The 16,842-nt window shown below is 33.0% G+C and overlaps 3 protein-coding genes across 3 annotated transcripts in view; 1 reads left to right on the top strand and 2 right to left on the bottom strand.

Moving 5' to 3' along the window:
- LOC107362687 (uncharacterized) overlaps window positions 1-9,263 on the bottom strand; it is a 48,970-nt gene extending 39,707 nt beyond the window's left edge. Inside the window, exon 1 of the mRNA XM_015929799.3 lies at window positions 8,677-9,263. Within this exon, the coding sequence (XP_015785285.2) occupies window positions 8,677-8,824 (148 nt within the window). The 5' untranslated portion in view covers window positions 8,825-9,263. The remainder of the gene's footprint in view (window positions 1-8,676) is intronic.
- Window positions 9,264-9,912: 649 nt separating this feature from the next.
- On the bottom strand, window positions 9,913-11,290 carry LOC112539834 (uncharacterized). Its single transcript, XM_025162627.2, has 2 exons — window positions 10,368-11,290; window positions 9,913-10,300 (listed from the first exon to the last, which is right to left on the bottom strand). Exons 1-2 carry the CDS (start codon window positions 11,288-11,290, stop codon window positions 10,273-10,275), a joined length of 951 nt encoding a protein of 316 aa, XP_025018395.1. The 3' UTR covers window positions 9,913-10,272.
- Window positions 11,291-11,558: 268 nt separating this feature from the next.
- On the top strand, window positions 11,559-11,998 carry LOC107362184 (cleavage and polyadenylation specificity factor subunit 5-like; the record flags this gene model as incomplete). Its single annotated transcript, XM_089265932.1, has 1 exon — window positions 11,559-11,998. A coding segment is annotated over one exon (417 nt), but the record flags the coding sequence as incomplete, so codon positions are not given.
- Window positions 11,999-16,842: the final 4,844 nt, after the last annotated feature.

The following is a 16,842-nucleotide window of genomic DNA, read 5'->3' as shown; positions in this document are numbered from 1 at the left end:
AAATTTTGAGGTGGATGCAAACTTGTGATTGATTCAATGTTTGAATATAAGGGAGATATTTTTGATTCTCCAATCAAATGACCTAAATAAGTTATTTTACTCTTGACAAATTCGCATTTTGAAATATTCAGCTTTATATTCTCATTATCTAGCATATTGAATAGCGATTTCAAGTGTTCAAAGTGTTGACTTTCAGTTTTGGAATAAATAATAATATCATCGATATAGTTATGACAGAAGGTTGTTAAGTTGTACTTTTCTAGTAAAAGGCGAATGGTTCTTTGAAAAATAGCTGGACAATTTTTATGACCAAATGGCATTCTCAACCATTCAAAATGACCATTCTGTGTTACAAAAGCTGTTTTGTAAATATCACTTTCTTTTACTTTAATATGCCAAAAACCCGATCTCATATCACAAATGCTGAAAAAATTCATTCCAGTTAGCTCATCAATTATATCATCGATTCTGGGCATCGGATATCTATCTGTTATTGTGACTTCATTTAATTTCCGATAGTCGATGCAAAATCGAGATCTAATTGTTTCACCTTTTCTGTTGACAAGAGTAACTGGTGATGCATATGGTGATGAAGATATACGTATAAAACCATGTTTCAATAATTCGTTGATCTCTTCATCAATTCTCATTTGTTCAACTTTCGCACATCGGTATGGCCTAAGATTGATTGGTACATTGGAATTCAATTCAATACTGCAGGTATATTGATCAATTAATCCAATATTGAATTTGTCATCAGAAAATATATGTTGATATTCACTTAATAAATTGGAAAGCTGTTCATTTCCTTGATCAATTTTTACCTTTAAGTCAATATAGTAACTGTTTGTAAGCTCTTTTGACTCAGATTGTTGTTCTAACTTTTCAGGTCTTACTGATTCTCCAACAAATTGACTAATCTTATAGTCACTAGAACACCTTAAGTTAAATTTCCAAATAAGATCAAGACCAAGTAACAGTTCAATTGTCCACTCATTTGTAACATAAATGTTCACTTTCTTCTCAATTTTTCCTATTTTTAACGAAGCATTTGTTAGACCTGATAAATAACCTTTGCCAGACAAGGTAGTGAATATAATTTTATTTTTACTGTCATCATTCGAAGATTTCATTACAAGTTTGTTGTTCACAATGGAAATCATGGATCCAGGATCATAAATAATATTGACTGGCAATCCATTAAATTTCCCTGGCAATATTATATGAGAAGATCTATCAGGTCTGCTTCTTAGTTTAAATTAATTTCATCTTTTTCTTCATCAATTTTATCAGTTACATAATTAACCGATGGAACATGCTTCTTCAATGGGCAATCCCAACTCCAATGTAACTGATTTCCTTTACCTTGCTTTTCACAGTTGTAACAAGCTCCCATTTTCTTAGTTTTAGTTACCTTTGATTCAGCCTTAATAATCGGCTTTTGCTTTGAATCTCTATCAATATGTTTTGATGCCATTTTGTTGAGATTGATTTCTGCTTTTATGGCCATTGAATAAAAAGCATCAAAGGTTACTGGTTGATGCGAAACGAAGCACATTTTCATCTGATCATCCAGACTATCAATCATCATAATAACGGCTTGTTTTTCAGTAAAACCAGCTAATAAAGCCAACCTTCGTTTTTCATTGAAAAACTGATCAAAACCTTTCGATTTTTCATATTTAGTGTGCAAAAATTTTGTTACTGGATCATCAGTTTTCACACCAAATCTTTGAATCATTCTTGTTTTAAAATCAGTCCAATTACTCTGTTCAATCAAGTCAAGGTAGAAGTTTATAGCTTCCCCTTCTAAGTATTCGGAAACCATTTCATACTTTTTCTCATCGTTCCAACCATGTTTACGTCCGAATATGTCGATAAGCTTAAACCAATTTTCAATGGTTATTTCATCCTTTCCATTTCCTTTGAATATTTGTATCTTTGGTTTGGTTCGAGGAACATAAATAAACGAACTGAGCTCACTTTGCTCACTAGATGAAACATATTCATCATCAGAACTGTTTGAGGACATTTTAGATCCTGTCGACTTGTAAGTCTTTTGGGTGGTTTATGTATACGTTAATATATACGCCAATATATACGTTAAGTTAATAACGTATGTAACTGAGCTAATATCGTCCGTGATAAGGTATACGTTTAGTTAATGCGTTAATTCAATAACGTATGCTTAAGAAATAGACACTTTAGACTTTGATTTGAAGAACACTTTTTTATTGATCTTTTTACCTTCATAATCTTTCATTAATTAACTATCTCTTCTATGTTTCTTAATTATCCTTTTTCTTCTAACAATTGAAACAACTTTAGATGGTCAACAATTAATATTAACTCTCATTAACTTTAAAGGATTATATTTAATAAATAGTCCTAACCGAAGCTAGACTTCTACAAATGTTTATCTGGCTAAAAAGGGAATCCAATTTACATTATGATTATGATTACATTCATTTATTAATGCCATTCAAGATGAAATATTTTGATTTGAGAAGAAAAAGTTTACCTTAATTGAATCTCTTTTTGCATCAAATTTAAGATGATAAAACCATTTGTTAGTCAATTATAATGATGAAACTTGTGCGAACCAGAAAAGGTGGAAAAAGAGTTTAGAGGAAAGAGGGAAAAAGTGGCAACATTGAATAATAAAAAAGTAAACACGGAATTGAATGAAACAAGATAATGATAGTTGATGAACCACAGATTGATCAACAGGCTAATGTGATTAAATGTGTTTGTGCACTGGAAAAGCCAATTTGAATGAAACATCAAAAAAGACTTTTCATCTCAAAGGTTTACCCAAGTTATCGCAATCAATTGTTAGCAACTTGGAATTGAAAAATTAGGCAAAATTTTCTGTTCAGCTTTTCGAAAATATTTTCTTCTTTTTGCCACATTTTCAGATTTTCCTTTGAAACATCATTAATTTACCATGATAATGATTTCCTCATCAATGCAACTTTTCTTCTTGTTTACTTTTAATATTAGGATAAACATTTTGCGATGAAAAATGTGAGATGAAAAAAGGTTGATATGGAAATGAAATGTTGCAACTACAGGTTGTTACCTGTTGTAAGTCATAACCTTATTTTCCAGGTCACAGATTCAATGAAATATTGCTCTAATCTCTTTCTTTTTACGCTACATTTTTTTTCTGTTTCACTTTTCTCTTTGGATGGAGAAGAGGATAATTGCAGGAAAAGAGGGAAAGAAATGAATTTTGTGAATTTCTTTATTCAAATTTCTGCAAGTTTTGCTTTTCAAGTTTCGAGTTTTCTTTTCAACCTTTAATTGATTTTGAATGAGTTTGCAATTTTTGTGTGTTTTCAATCGTTTCAAACTTGTCAAATTTTGCGTCCATTTTTTGCCTTTTTTATTCTCCATTTCAGCTTTCAATTGGAATTGGAACTTTTCTCTCTTCATTTTTTTCTTTTCTCTCTGTGTTTGCTATTTTTGTCTTTTTGCTGGCTTTGAGAGGAGTGGATGAAAATGGTTGAATGGACAATAATTTGACAGTTTTTAAGTTGGAATTGATGAAGAGAGATTGAAGTAAATAGAGAATCAGTTAATAAAGATGAAAGGAAACCAATAGTTGAAAGAATTGATGAAAGCTGATGAGTTTTTTTTCCTTTTTCTGTCCTTTTCTCGTGTCATTCATGTTACTGTTGTTCAGGAATGAAAACAGGGAATGAGGAATAAAAGTAGCCAAAAAAGTTGAAAGAACGGACAATTGTCCTTTGAAGGAAGCGAAAGAAAATGTTTGAACCTTTGATCAATAGTTTGAGGCAAGGCTAGTGGGTGAAGAGCAGTAAAGAGTTTATGAAGATGAGGATGGCTGAAGGTGGGATTCAAGATGGGTAGATAAGAGTATTGGGATTGAATGAAAGCAATTGAGCAACCAACAGGTAAGACAAAAATAAATGTCACCAGTTTTCTGGTAATGAAAAGAAGCTAAGAAAAGGTCAATTGAAACTGACCTCCAATGGGTTGTCTGATTAGACTCGAGATGATGACCCAATGGATTGAAATTGGACCGTCAATGATAATCAATTTCTCATCAAAATTCGCTGCCTGCTTTACTCAATTGGTGCCGATTTGAAACAATGGTCAAAGTTGGAGACAAAACTGTTGGATTGAGGTGAAAGTGAGAGAATCGAGTTTTTCATCTTCGACTGACAGTTGCAATGATGATGGATCACTTGAAATATGAGCAGTTTCAGAGGTGAGCCAGGAATGAATTTGCAAAGAAAGGTCTAAATAACCAGAGAAACAAGTTTGTTGGCCTGAATTCGTTTCAAACAAAAAGGAAAAGAAAAAGAAATTCATCATCAATATTCGCCTTTACAACTCAAAGGCTTTTAGATGCAACTTGGATCGATTTCAACTGTTTTAAATGAACAATCAAATGATGCACAACTTTTGTCTTAAATTGTGAACATTACAAGTGAGCCTCTTACCGAGGCTGAATATAAAAAGAAATGGAAATGGTGAAAAGATAATCAATTTTTATTATAAGAGGCACAAAATTATCATAATTTACATTTCCTCGACTTTAAATGTTAAATTATCTGTCATGAGATTTTCAAATTAATGCAAAAAGTGAATAAACTTTATTTGGCTTCTCAATATTTCATGTCATTTTTGTGATTTCAATTCTCTTTTTGATTCTCACTGATTATGCACATTGTTTTATCATTATTTATTACTCGATTGTCATCAAGCCTGGCTCATCATCAACTTGTTGTTCAAACTTTGCCGTTCTTTCAATGTTAATCAGATTCTAAATGTTGTTATTCTTGTTGAAATTGTTGGAAGAAAAATGATTGAATCAAGGTTCGAGGTGATGATAGTTTTGAGTGAAATGAGGTTAAAAAAAGGGAAGAAGAATGAATTAGAATTTGATGATGAAAATGATGAGAAGGAGATGGTTAAAGATGATTGTCAGGATAGAATTGAATTACCTTCATGAAAGGGTATGAATTGATTCTATTGGTGTAAAGACTTTTCTCTTCATCATTTGATTGACATTTTCCTTTAGCGACAAAACTCAGTCACAGTGATGACTGGCAAAGAAAATGGATGCGAAAAGAGAAGAGAAAAGAAAGAGGAAGGAAGGTGCAACAGGGGAATGGAAAGAATAGAAAAAGGAATCAGAATTAGCAGTTGAAACGATAACAAGTGAAGTTAAGGAAAGAAAGTTAAAGTTTCCAAAGCGAATCGCTCGATTCCAATTTGAATTTGTTGAGAAAAGGCAAAGAGAAGAGTTGACATTCATTGAAATGATGATCGCTTGTTTAATGTAAATGTTTCAAGTAGAGACAAAGTTTGCCAAAAATGAATCCACTTGCAATTGTCTAAGTCGAATCGCTTTTTATTAGAAAAGTTTACTTAGAAAAGTTAAGCATCTCAACTTGACTGCGATCAATTTATATCGACAGATTTTATCGATTTCTTTTAGCTAACATTCAATCGATACATTTCATGAGTATTAGAAAAACAAAGGAAAAGTTACAAAGAAAATGAAAAGTATTGAAAAATGGATAAACAGAAAGTGGAATAAAATGTTTGAAATCGAGTGAAAAAACTTCTCATCTTTTGATAAAAGTATTGAGTCGATCTAAAGTTGAACCTTGAAACTCAATGTTTCACATTCAATTTGTCATCAAAGGAAATTTCGGTGAAAAAATGTTGATCTCTTTGGATTTGAACAGTTTTCGGTCTGTAAAATGGCAACAAAATTGTTACAAAATGTCTTTAGACTTTACTTCATTCAATTTGGATAAGAAAAGGGTTGATAAATAATGTTGATCGGTTGTTCGAAGTGCGAAGAGAGAGAATGGATCAAAAATAATATCATATTATTGGCAACAAGTTACCTTGTTGTGTGAATGAAAAGAGCGAAGAGATAAAAAAAAGTTCACTCTTTCGATTTTCTCTCTTTTTTTACTCTCTTCTACTTTCACTTTAATCCCTTTAAACGACCCAATAGACCTTTTCATGATATTTATACTCAATGTATACACTCAATGCAAATACCCTTCAAACTGTCACCATCAATCCAATAAATCTCATGAGAACTGCTTGTCACCCAAATAACATTAATATATACAACTTGAACTTTACCTGCAAGTTTATGCTAACAAAAACTGTTGCAAACAGAAGAAGACAAAAGCGCAACTTTAAAGTTTATCATATTCGAAGGGAAGAAAATGAATCGAAATGTTCTTTCCTTTTAGCATTTTCCGTTTTACTTAGTTTCTCAAGTAAAAAGTGTTAACAGGAAAACGACGAAAAATGGCTTTACTAATGTTCACCAATGTTCATCATTCAATATCAAAGTGCAAGTCTTTATTGGTGCAACATAAAAGTCAATGGAAATTGATAGCATTTTTGGCTACATTTCCATTTCACTGTTTCCCCTGTTGATCAGAACTTGTGATGATTCCAGGCTCAACTAGTTTCCACTTGTTGTTAATGTTCATTCTGGGAGTTTTAGCATATTATCTTTTGGAAAATAATTTTACTCTCAATAAAAGGTAAAGAGACGGAAATAAAGATTCTTAAAGAGTCGACCAAAAAAAAGTTTACTCGAATCGATACAAATCTCTAAACTCATTTTACTCTTTATGATTACCAATAGTTTGGGTCACAAAATGAAACCAGATAAAAGGTGTAAGAGAAAAGGATATAAATTTCGAATCCAATGAAACAATTGAAATTTTTTCTTCTTCTTCCATCATTCCTCTTCTTCTTTCTTTTACCTTTTTCACCATTTTGCTTCTTCGTAACAAAATGATAACCAATTGAAATGGTCTTTCAAAAAGCCATTCAACTGTAAGTTAAGAGGCTCACTTTTGAGATGATAAAACAGGAAGAGACGGAAGAAGGAAAAAGAAGAAGACGATAAAGTAACAAAAAAAGAAAGAAGAAGAAGAAGAAATAAACAGCAGAATTACAAGATTGATGAAACGATTTTTTGCGTGTTTACCTTTTCTCTTTACCTTTAGTTTTACCTTTTCTCTCTTCTCTCTTCTTCCATGCCTTTACCAGGTTTCACCAGCTTACAATTTATAACATATCTAATATCTTTCTGATTATTTGTGTTGCTTCTGTTGATATTAATAACGTTAATAAGTTGATTTCTTTTCACTTTACCTTTTCTCCATTTTAGTGTCAATCTTTACTGTTGCCGGTAACAAAATTTCATCTCTCACTTTATTACATTATTAATACATTTCCTAATGAAACAAAGGCCGGGCAACAATTTACTGTTGATTTAGCTGTAAACATCAACTTGTTTAACAAACGGATTTATATTACAATAAAGTGCATCAAGAGACGAAAGTAAATGCTAATAACAATGATAAATATAAACTTGTTCAATTTAAAGGCAATTTTAATAACGATGAAAAAAGGTAGAAATAAAGGAAACCAGATAACTCCAAATGAGGATTAACAATTGGCTTTGCATTGAGCAACATTCAAGATTCATTGGGAAAGATTATATTGAAAGATTTTAAATTTTCTTCTTGAAATTGTTTACTTTGAGAGAGAAGAAGAAAAATTCATTTTCTTCTTTGGATCCATCAAAGTATTGAATATCATAATTATCATTGAATGCCTATCAAAAGCTTATTCAACTCTTCACCTCCCAGTCTGATAATGTTCACTCCCTGTTGCCAGTCGTCTTTGCTCATTCTCTTTCGGTCACTTTTTTCCATTATTAGCATCATTATTTTGTTTGCCTTGTTATTCACCATTTTTGTGTTTATACACTTTCTTTATCAAAGGCTACTTTTGTGTCGCGTAAATCCATTGGGTTAACAAATTACACTTAACTTTGGACAAACAAATTGATCCAAAAACTGGACTCTCTACTTTAACTGTTTATCCTTTAACAGTTTAATATTGGCCAACATTCAACAGTCAATAATACGACTCGTATCAAGTTTCACATCCAAACACTTTCATCTCTCCCTCCCAGTCAATATAAATATCATATTCACAGTTATTGTTGGTAAAAGGGCAAAAAAAGTTTTTCCTTTTTTTGTTCGCTTTTCTCTGGCTTTATCAACTTTGCGGTTTCATATTTTCACATGTTAACTTTATACCTTTTAGTTACTTGGTTAGGGTTGAAATTGAATGGTTAAAGGTTGTTGATGGTAAAATTGAAATTGTATGATAACGAATTCGAATGTTTAGAATTGGTTTATTTTCTTCGAAAATTTCTTTTCTTTACATTGGATGGAAATGGCATTTACTCATCAGCATAGGTAATCAAAAGAGGAAAGGGAAGATGAATAGAGGATGGAAAAGAAAATGAGAAAAGATTTGAGTTTCGAATCAATTCTTTGATCAACTCTCTAATTGTTATTCACAATTGAGCTTCGATTTTACTTTAACCATTTCCCTGTTGAATCTCTTTTCTTTTTTCTTCTCTTTACTTCTTTTATCCATCATCACCATCATCTTCTTGTTCACTTGAACATTCTTTTGTTGCTTCTCATCCACTTGCAATAACCTTCGCCTCTCAGTTCAACTCTTTCCATCTCAAGTAAACCTCTTCGTTTAGTTTTTACAAAACATTTTATTTCCTTTTTTTTGTTTCATTCTTTTACCAATTCAAATTGAGCATCTTAATCATTACAGAAAGAGTGTTACCTTGACTTGGAGGTGTTGGAGGTCCGATGGCTGGGAGTAGGTTTGGTGAAAAGAAAGAAGAGTGATGATGATGTCGGTGGTGGTGGTTGTGGTGGTGGTGGTGATGATCACAATGCTTTGCTTTTTTAACCAAAAACGATCTGGGCATTTCACTTTTGCTTTTCCTTCTTCCCTATCCTTCAATTGATAATTGGGTAATTTGATGATCCAAATGAACAATTTGAACGGTGATATTGGTTATTATTGTGTTGGCTAACGATGATAATGGTAATCACTGGAATGCGACACTTTTTCAGGCATTTCACTGGTTATTTGAGCAAGAGAGTTGAAAAAGTGGAAATTGATTGATTGATAGAAAACATTGCCTGTGCTTGTGATTGTTTCCCGCATAAAAATAGAAAAAAGAATCACATGGTTAACAACAACAACAGAAAAGTTTATATTCCTTCGAGTTTATGCTTCGGAAAAAAGAGCTTTAGAATGGAAGTAGAGAGTAAAAGAAAGGAGAGCGAAAAGAGAGACTGGGAAGGAGTCTTGGAGTGAGGCTTGGAGTAAGACTCTGTCTCAGAGACTGTCTGTGAGATTTGGATTGTTTTGGCTGTTGCTTTATCAGTTTCGAAATGAACTCGAATGGAGTGAAAATGCTTACAAAACATGTCGCCATCTAGCATTTCAGATTGGAATGTAATAACCTGTAAGGATAAATTATGGGACTTTATGTTAATGCATTTGCAAACTTGACTTAACTTGCGTTGCTGTGGTTTTGATTGTTTACTTTTTTTACCGATCACTTGCATCTGATAAACACCTGGTTCTGTTTTATTACCTCAACTATCTTGTATTAATTTTATTTCCTTGAATTTGTTCGTTTGAAGTGCTCAATCAAATCCTATTTGAACACGATGGTTAATGTTATGAAAGGCATTCTTATTGAATGCGATGCTCAAATGAAACAGTTTCTTCTGCATTCTCTTGGTACGAAGTTCATCAACCAAGATCTTGATGCAACTCATCTTTTTGTTTCCCCGGAGATCATTGAAACCCTGAAAAATAAGATTGACGATCTTATGGACCAGATAAACTATGTAGAAATGTAAAATTTGAGCCTAATTTTTTATCAGAGATTCTACATCATTTTTGTATCCGACTTAAAACTCAACTCTTGTTACCAAGTTGGTAAACATACTAATCATCCTTCTAAATCGATAATAAAGATTGCATTAACGAAAACGTGAATCATTTTGAATCATCATTCATATTTTATTTCATTGCAATATTCAGGTAACAATATTTTCCAATTTTATTCTCATCATTTTCAATCTATAGTGACTAGAGGCTTTGTTTTTTGTAATTTTCGAGATAAACAGCAACAAAATGAAATGATTTTGAAAATTATATAGAATGGTTTCCAAATGATTGAGAAAATGGAGAAACCTAACCAAACACAGGCCAGAGTCATTAATTGAAAAACAAAATCAAAATAATTATATTGAGGACGATGTTCATAGACAACATCAGGCCCTGATGACTTCCGAACGGTAACAAAAGCTTTACTCAGTGTACCAAGCACATTGACGATATCAGGTACTGATTCACTCAAAGATCCATGATAAGTTCCAGCTTCCTGTAAATAAAGAAAAGAAACTTGAGTAAATCGGATAAAAAATAAATTCTGAAAAGATTAAACTCACCTGAAGACCATAAGATTGAAATTGACCGTTTGGAACCATTGGCCTTGGAATATAACCAGCTCCGCCGTTGTTATAATTGATTGGTCTTGATGAGGTTCTATGTTTTTGAGTGTTGATGTAATTGTGAATTCAAAATTGTAAAGTTCATCTTCGCAGTTGGGTTTGCATCGAGGTAGAGTGGCACAGAATTCAGCTCGATGGATTTGTAATGTTTGACATTTTGCATTGGTACAAAAAGTGTCATTCGATCGTAACAGGTCACGTCTAACATTGATATCAGATGGTAAACAGTTGCAAGTTTGCCGGTACAAGGTGAGTAAACATTGATCAACACAATCGTATTTAGATTGAGGAGGTTTCAAGTGAGGTGAAACAATGCCCATGAAGTTTCTTTCATCAACTAATTTACCAGTGTTAACCTGTTCATTGTTGCCATTCATAGTTTGTTTATATTGATCACATCCAGTCCTGAACGGTGGAGGCATCCGCTTCTCAATTATCTTGTCAAATGTGATCAAATAATTGTAACCAGGTTTTAATTTGGATATCTTTTGACTACTCAAGGGTAGCTCATTGGACTGGTGAATAGATATTGAAGCATCCAAATCATCTGTGAAAGCTTCCATGTTTGGTTTACGTCCAAATACAATTTCAAGAGTCATCAGGTCACCATTTTTGGTTGTCAACAATCCATTTCCACCACCTTCATCACTGAATCTGGACCAACGAACCTTTAAATCACGTGAAGATCGAATTGGTTTACCCAATTTACTAAAGAAAGTGTAACATCTTTTACCCAGACCAAAGTTGATACTTTCCAGTGTTGGGACAATCTCATGGCAAGGAATTGGAGACACTTCAAATGTACCAGTTACTTGGTTAATTGGGTAAGGTTTTACTTTTACGGAGAAAGGCATAAACATTAAAACATATGATTTTTTGGTTAGGTAAGTTTGATCAAGGGGCTGTTGGTTGGTCGGTCAGGTTAGGTTAGGTTCGGTTAGGTTAGGTTTGGTAAGGTTGGGGTGGGCTTAGGTCGGCCTGGGGCCTTAATTAGCTTCATTTAATTCAATTGTTCATAAAGAGCGCTCTTAAAAAACGTCTACCATTGGATGATTTTTAATGTTTACGCCTTTCTCCGTAAAAGTAAAACCTTACCGTTAATTGTTGGTATCATCAAATTACACTTAATATCCTCCTCATGTCTTACTATTACAGTTGGGTACAACATTCTTTAAATTACCCGGTGGTGAACTTAAAGCCGGAGAAGATGAGGTTGAAGGTCTTAAGCGTTTACTCACTGAAACATTGGGTCGCCAAGATGGTATTGCTAATGAATGGACAATTGAAGATACAATTGGTAATTGGTGGAGACCCAATTTTGAGCCACCTCAATATCCTTATGTTCCTCCTCACATAACTAAACCAAAAGAGCACAAGAAACTATTTCTTGTACAACTACCGGAGAAAGCTTTATTTGCTGTTCCCAAGAATTATAAATTGGTAGCTGCACCGCTATTTGAATTGTATGACAATGCTCAAGGATATGGACCTATCATCTCTAGCTTACCTCAAGCCCTGAGTCGCTTCAATTTTATTTACTTGTGAATTAAATATACTCTATTATTGAACTAGATCAGGATCTAACTATCAATTCACATCTCTTTTACTCTTGTGTTTTTCCTACATCCTTATTTTTTCATATTTTTCAAGACCTCTAAAATGATATTCATTTCAATTTGGAGACACTTCAAATGTACCAGTTACTTGGTTAATTGTCGGCATCACCAAATTACACTTAATATCCTCCTCTTTGGCCTTATCAGCATTGAAATTGCGCCTAAACACCTCATTGGCTGCTTCAACAGCGCCTGGTTTGAGATCACTCTTAAAACAGTTAGAGTAACTGAGGGTAAATCAAATATTTCAGCAAGGGTAAAATTGTTGGTTTAGTCGGAAAGCTTGAGTAAACATCAACTATTGATGTTCGATATGAGTATTTTTCATTTATTGTTATTATGAATGGCTGAAAATTAAAGAAATGAAAGTTTAAATCGCGAATTGTCCTTGTGTGTGATAAGCCGAGCTTGTAAAAGATTGAATAAGATTGAATAATATTTAGTCCATGTATGTTTACGATATTTGTTTCCAGTTCAGAGTTGGGTTTTAGTGTGATCTTGATTGTTTGTGGACACAAAAAAAGTTGAAAATTTATCTAAATTTGCTTTAATTCAATTAAACGATAAACCAAAGAGTAAAGACAGCTTACTCTTTGGTTACCTTACTTTACTCTTCGCAATAAATGTTAACAACTTGAAGCTGCCAGTACGAAGGCAACTCCATCTTTTAGGAAGGAAATGAACAATAAATTATGTGATCCCTAATCAATTCATTTGTAAACAATCAAAAGAGCCTTGAATTCATATGAATTGTTGTTCAAATGTGAGTAAATTCAAAGGTTTATTACTTTTTTAAGCAATTGACATCACAACAGAATGTATTCAAGCTCATCGGTGATGCAAAATCAGAATTTTCCTTATTTGATCTTGTACTTTAGTTCACTTTGAATAAGCACACATTTCTAGCATCGTGAAGAATTTTTGTTTATTATTAATGATATAATAAATGAAATTTCAGGGGAATTATTCAGGGTGTAATAATTCTGAAAGAAGTAAAGTGAATTGAATGAATTTCTGGAACATTATCTCTTTATTCATTCAATAGATGGAGTGCTATGCTTCAGTTGAGTGATAAGAGCTAACCTTGCGTTTGCTATCATTTAATTTATCATCAAACATTTCCCTGAAAAAGAGAAAACAAATTAAAAAAATGATATACAGTTAACTAAAGGGTTGTTGATAAGTAAGGTTTCAAAATTAAAAACAATAATCTTAGGAGTAGCAATGTGAAAACGATTGAAAAAACTGAATAGTCGGAATATTCAAACACGTGGCTTCATTTTCATACATAATGCATGAAAATCAATGAATGATTTCAATTATTTATTACAATTCAATCAGTACCTGCTTAAAAGAGCTTGCCAACAAGTAGTTAAAAATTACGATATTGCTACCATATTGAAGCTCATTAACTAGATGAGATACGATAAGAAAACAATAAACCTGGTCTAATGATTACCTGTATGTAATTAATGTAAACATTAACAAAAATTAAATTAATCAGATGAGAAGAGTTGGCCTAAGCCATTGCTACTGATTTTATCATGATTTTTGTTATATGTGAAGAGTTTTACCACCGAACTGTACGTGTAATTACGGATTTTGAGGCAACAGAAATCGACATTGATTCATCCTCATCAACAGCATCATCAATGGATTACTCTTCTTCACCAATTTCTGGTTCATCCGATGATACAAGTGAAATTGGCCTCGATAATGAAGTAAGTCTTGCTTGTAATTCAATTCTTGGTCCTTCTCCACCTCCACCTCGGCCGAACCCCCAGGCAAATGACATGAATCGATTGATTCACTTGATGGAAAGGTTAATTGTGTAAACGGACAGACATAATGAAATTGATGACCGGTTTTACGAGGATGTTGGTAGAGTTTTCGAGTACATGATGGACAGATTTGATGGTTTGGTTGAGGTACACCGCTCCATCATGAATCAACTTATATCACAATCCCACAGATTCAACTCCTTGGCAAGTCAACTTTACAATCTGGTCCTTAATCAGGTTTATGATGGCCAAATGGAAGAAGAAAGCTATGATTATAGTTGAAATCAAAAAAATTTTCCACTGTTTTCTAACATTACCTAAAAGGTAAATAAAAGTATTATGAATAACGGTAAATACAAATAAGGCTCATACCATGCGATAATATCAATTTATCAACAGAAATTTGGGTCGAAAATTCATAATGTAAGTTCTGAACAAACTTTGATGCTGGCATGAAACTTCGCATGCCTCCAAAGAAAGGACCAGTGTAACTATTTAATCACTGATTAATAATTAAGAGTAATTAAATAGTGTATGGTATATTATTGTTGTTCTTACAATTGGATTACGAATTACGAATTTTGTCTTAATTTGAACATCCTGTTTTGTTTACAATTCCAATGTTATTGATGTGTAAACAGTACTCATCAAACAAAAAAAATTGTTTCCCTTTCTTTTGTGTCTCTTTTTCACTCAAACTGACGTTAATTAGAATTGATTAACTGTTGATTTCATTACAGTTAGATCAACTGTTATAATTACTGAAACAATATAGTTAATATTCAACAATTCATATTTTCATTCATATTTCCGGCTACACTTTCTCTTTATTTCAAACGCTAGCACAACATAACGAACATCTACTGCTTTTTCGATGTGAAAGACTTCCATGTCAACAACACGTTTAGGCCACGTGAGGCTGCGATTGTTGGAGAGAACGATACTCTCCACTCAGTTGTGCAACCGTTAATTACTGCGTCTGAAATTCCTACTGACCAGATGTAAAACACTTCTGTCGAAGCTGACACATTTATTGGCATGTCTTTCGAAGGTAAACCGAAGGATTTGACCGTTGAATATTTGAAAGCATTCGTCAAGACGTTTTATTACAATGCATGTACGCCTTATCGGTTTTTGATGGGTTACAGGACTGACGATGCTGACAGTTTCCTGCGAGAATTTATGCTTTCAAGAGCAGAAATTTTCGTCTTTGGACCGCGTGACTTCATTTATCAACTACATGACGATGAAAAGCAATATTAGTTAAACACTCACAAAATGAGCGAGAATTTAAAATTTGAAATGAACTGAACCTAAATTGATTGTAAAATCTGATTAACTGCTTTTAAAATGAAATAAAATGATTTTAAGGAAATAAATTTTATAATTATTCACTTCTTCGTTCAATCATAGCGAGGTAATCACGTGACTGAGATTGATTTGTTGCGTTTAAAGTACATTGCTATCTGTTGCATGCAGCTAGGTTTTTGAACAGGAAGATCAAGACATTGAATAGATAAAATCTTCATTTTTATGCTGGACCTACCTTCTACGTCAAAAAACCTAATTTTTCACCAGATTTCCTCTAATTAAAAGCTTCAATTTAATTTACAAACATCATTTTTCTCAACAACCAGTGAACATTTACTTTGATATCTTAGTTTCAAAAATTAGTTTTCACTTATGGATCTTTATCCTAATTCTATGCAGTTCTCTCCAATCCTTTCTTCTTAATTATCAAATGGTGTGCTTGTGTTGCCATTTATGGTATTAAATCATTTGAAAAAGCTAATCCATTCTCTGTAAGCGTCTTTCTTACAATTTCGATAAATTATGTGTCGTTTTGCTGCGGGTAGCAAAAGTGAAGACCCATCAAGTCAAACTATTTTATATGCGGACCATTTTTGTCCCAATCAGCTTTTCCAGATTGTTGAATAGTTGATTATTGAACAAACATCATCATTGTGAACGATGTCTCTATGGCTTTAGTTTCAAACCCGAACTGAACATATTAAATACTTTTGTTGCAATCTGCAATAACTTTGGCTGAAACCTTCTTTAAATCACTCGAAACATGACCACCTTTTCCAAGATCTCTCACAAACCCTGGATTGTATTCCAGAGGGTATCTCAGAGTACTCGAATTCTTTATTTATCGCTCTTAGTCCTGTGCCTTAGCTTCAGTAGTAGGCAGTAGATAGCAGCTCAAGATATTTCCCTATTTTATTATTTCAAATAGGGGTGTGTGTGCCGCAGTGGCTACACTGTTCGCTTGTTCACGAACTACAAATGTGTACATGTTACATATTCAAATTACAAGCCATGCTTGTTTACAATATTCATTAAGAGAGGAATGACAGAAGAGAGAAAGAGAGGAGAAACCGGACCGAGAGAGACTCGAACCCGGGGTTACATGTTTGATAGTCAGACGCCCTATCCATAGGGCTACAATTTTATCCCCATTTCTATTTGACATGCGCTCAGTCCTCTCAAGTTTTTATATGTCTGCCTACTGCAGAAATACATGCATCTTACGTTAGAGTATTTCAAGCTTTGATACAGTTGAACTTTCCAAACAAATTTACATGATGTAAATATTTTTCTCATCAAAAGAATAGGAATAATCATCTTTATCCTTTGATGAAGAAAAAAAGAGGGAACTAATGATGGCTGCATCAATCAGGTTATATCATCATCAGTCAAGCTTGATTTGTGCCCTATCATCAAAGGTAAAAGAAATTAGGCAAAGATAAAGTAGCAACAAAAAAAGGTAAACTTAATCTATTAATTCATGGTATGATGAACAAGTTGGATAAAGAAAGCGACTTGTAAATAGCTAAATGAAAATGTTGAACTCTTTCTCCTCATTCTTATTCATCACAATTTTTCCCATTTTTTCAATCCTTCTCCTTTCGCAATAAAGTAAAGAATTAAAAGGGTTGAGAAAAAAAAGTTGATGAAATGATAAACTCATTATCCAATCTGGTAATCATTCATTTTCATAGAAAAAAAACC

The sequence above is a fragment of the Tetranychus urticae genome, chromosome 1, assembly GCF_039701765.1.
Source record: "Tetranychus urticae isolate SD_2017Ah chromosome 1, NJAU_TeUrti_SD_1.0, whole genome shotgun sequence".
NCBI classification, from domain to species: Eukaryota; Metazoa; Arthropoda; class Arachnida; order Trombidiformes; family Tetranychidae; genus Tetranychus; species Tetranychus urticae.
The sequence above is the reverse complement of the archived record's forward strand: the minus strand, read 5'-3'. Positions and strand labels throughout refer to the sequence as shown.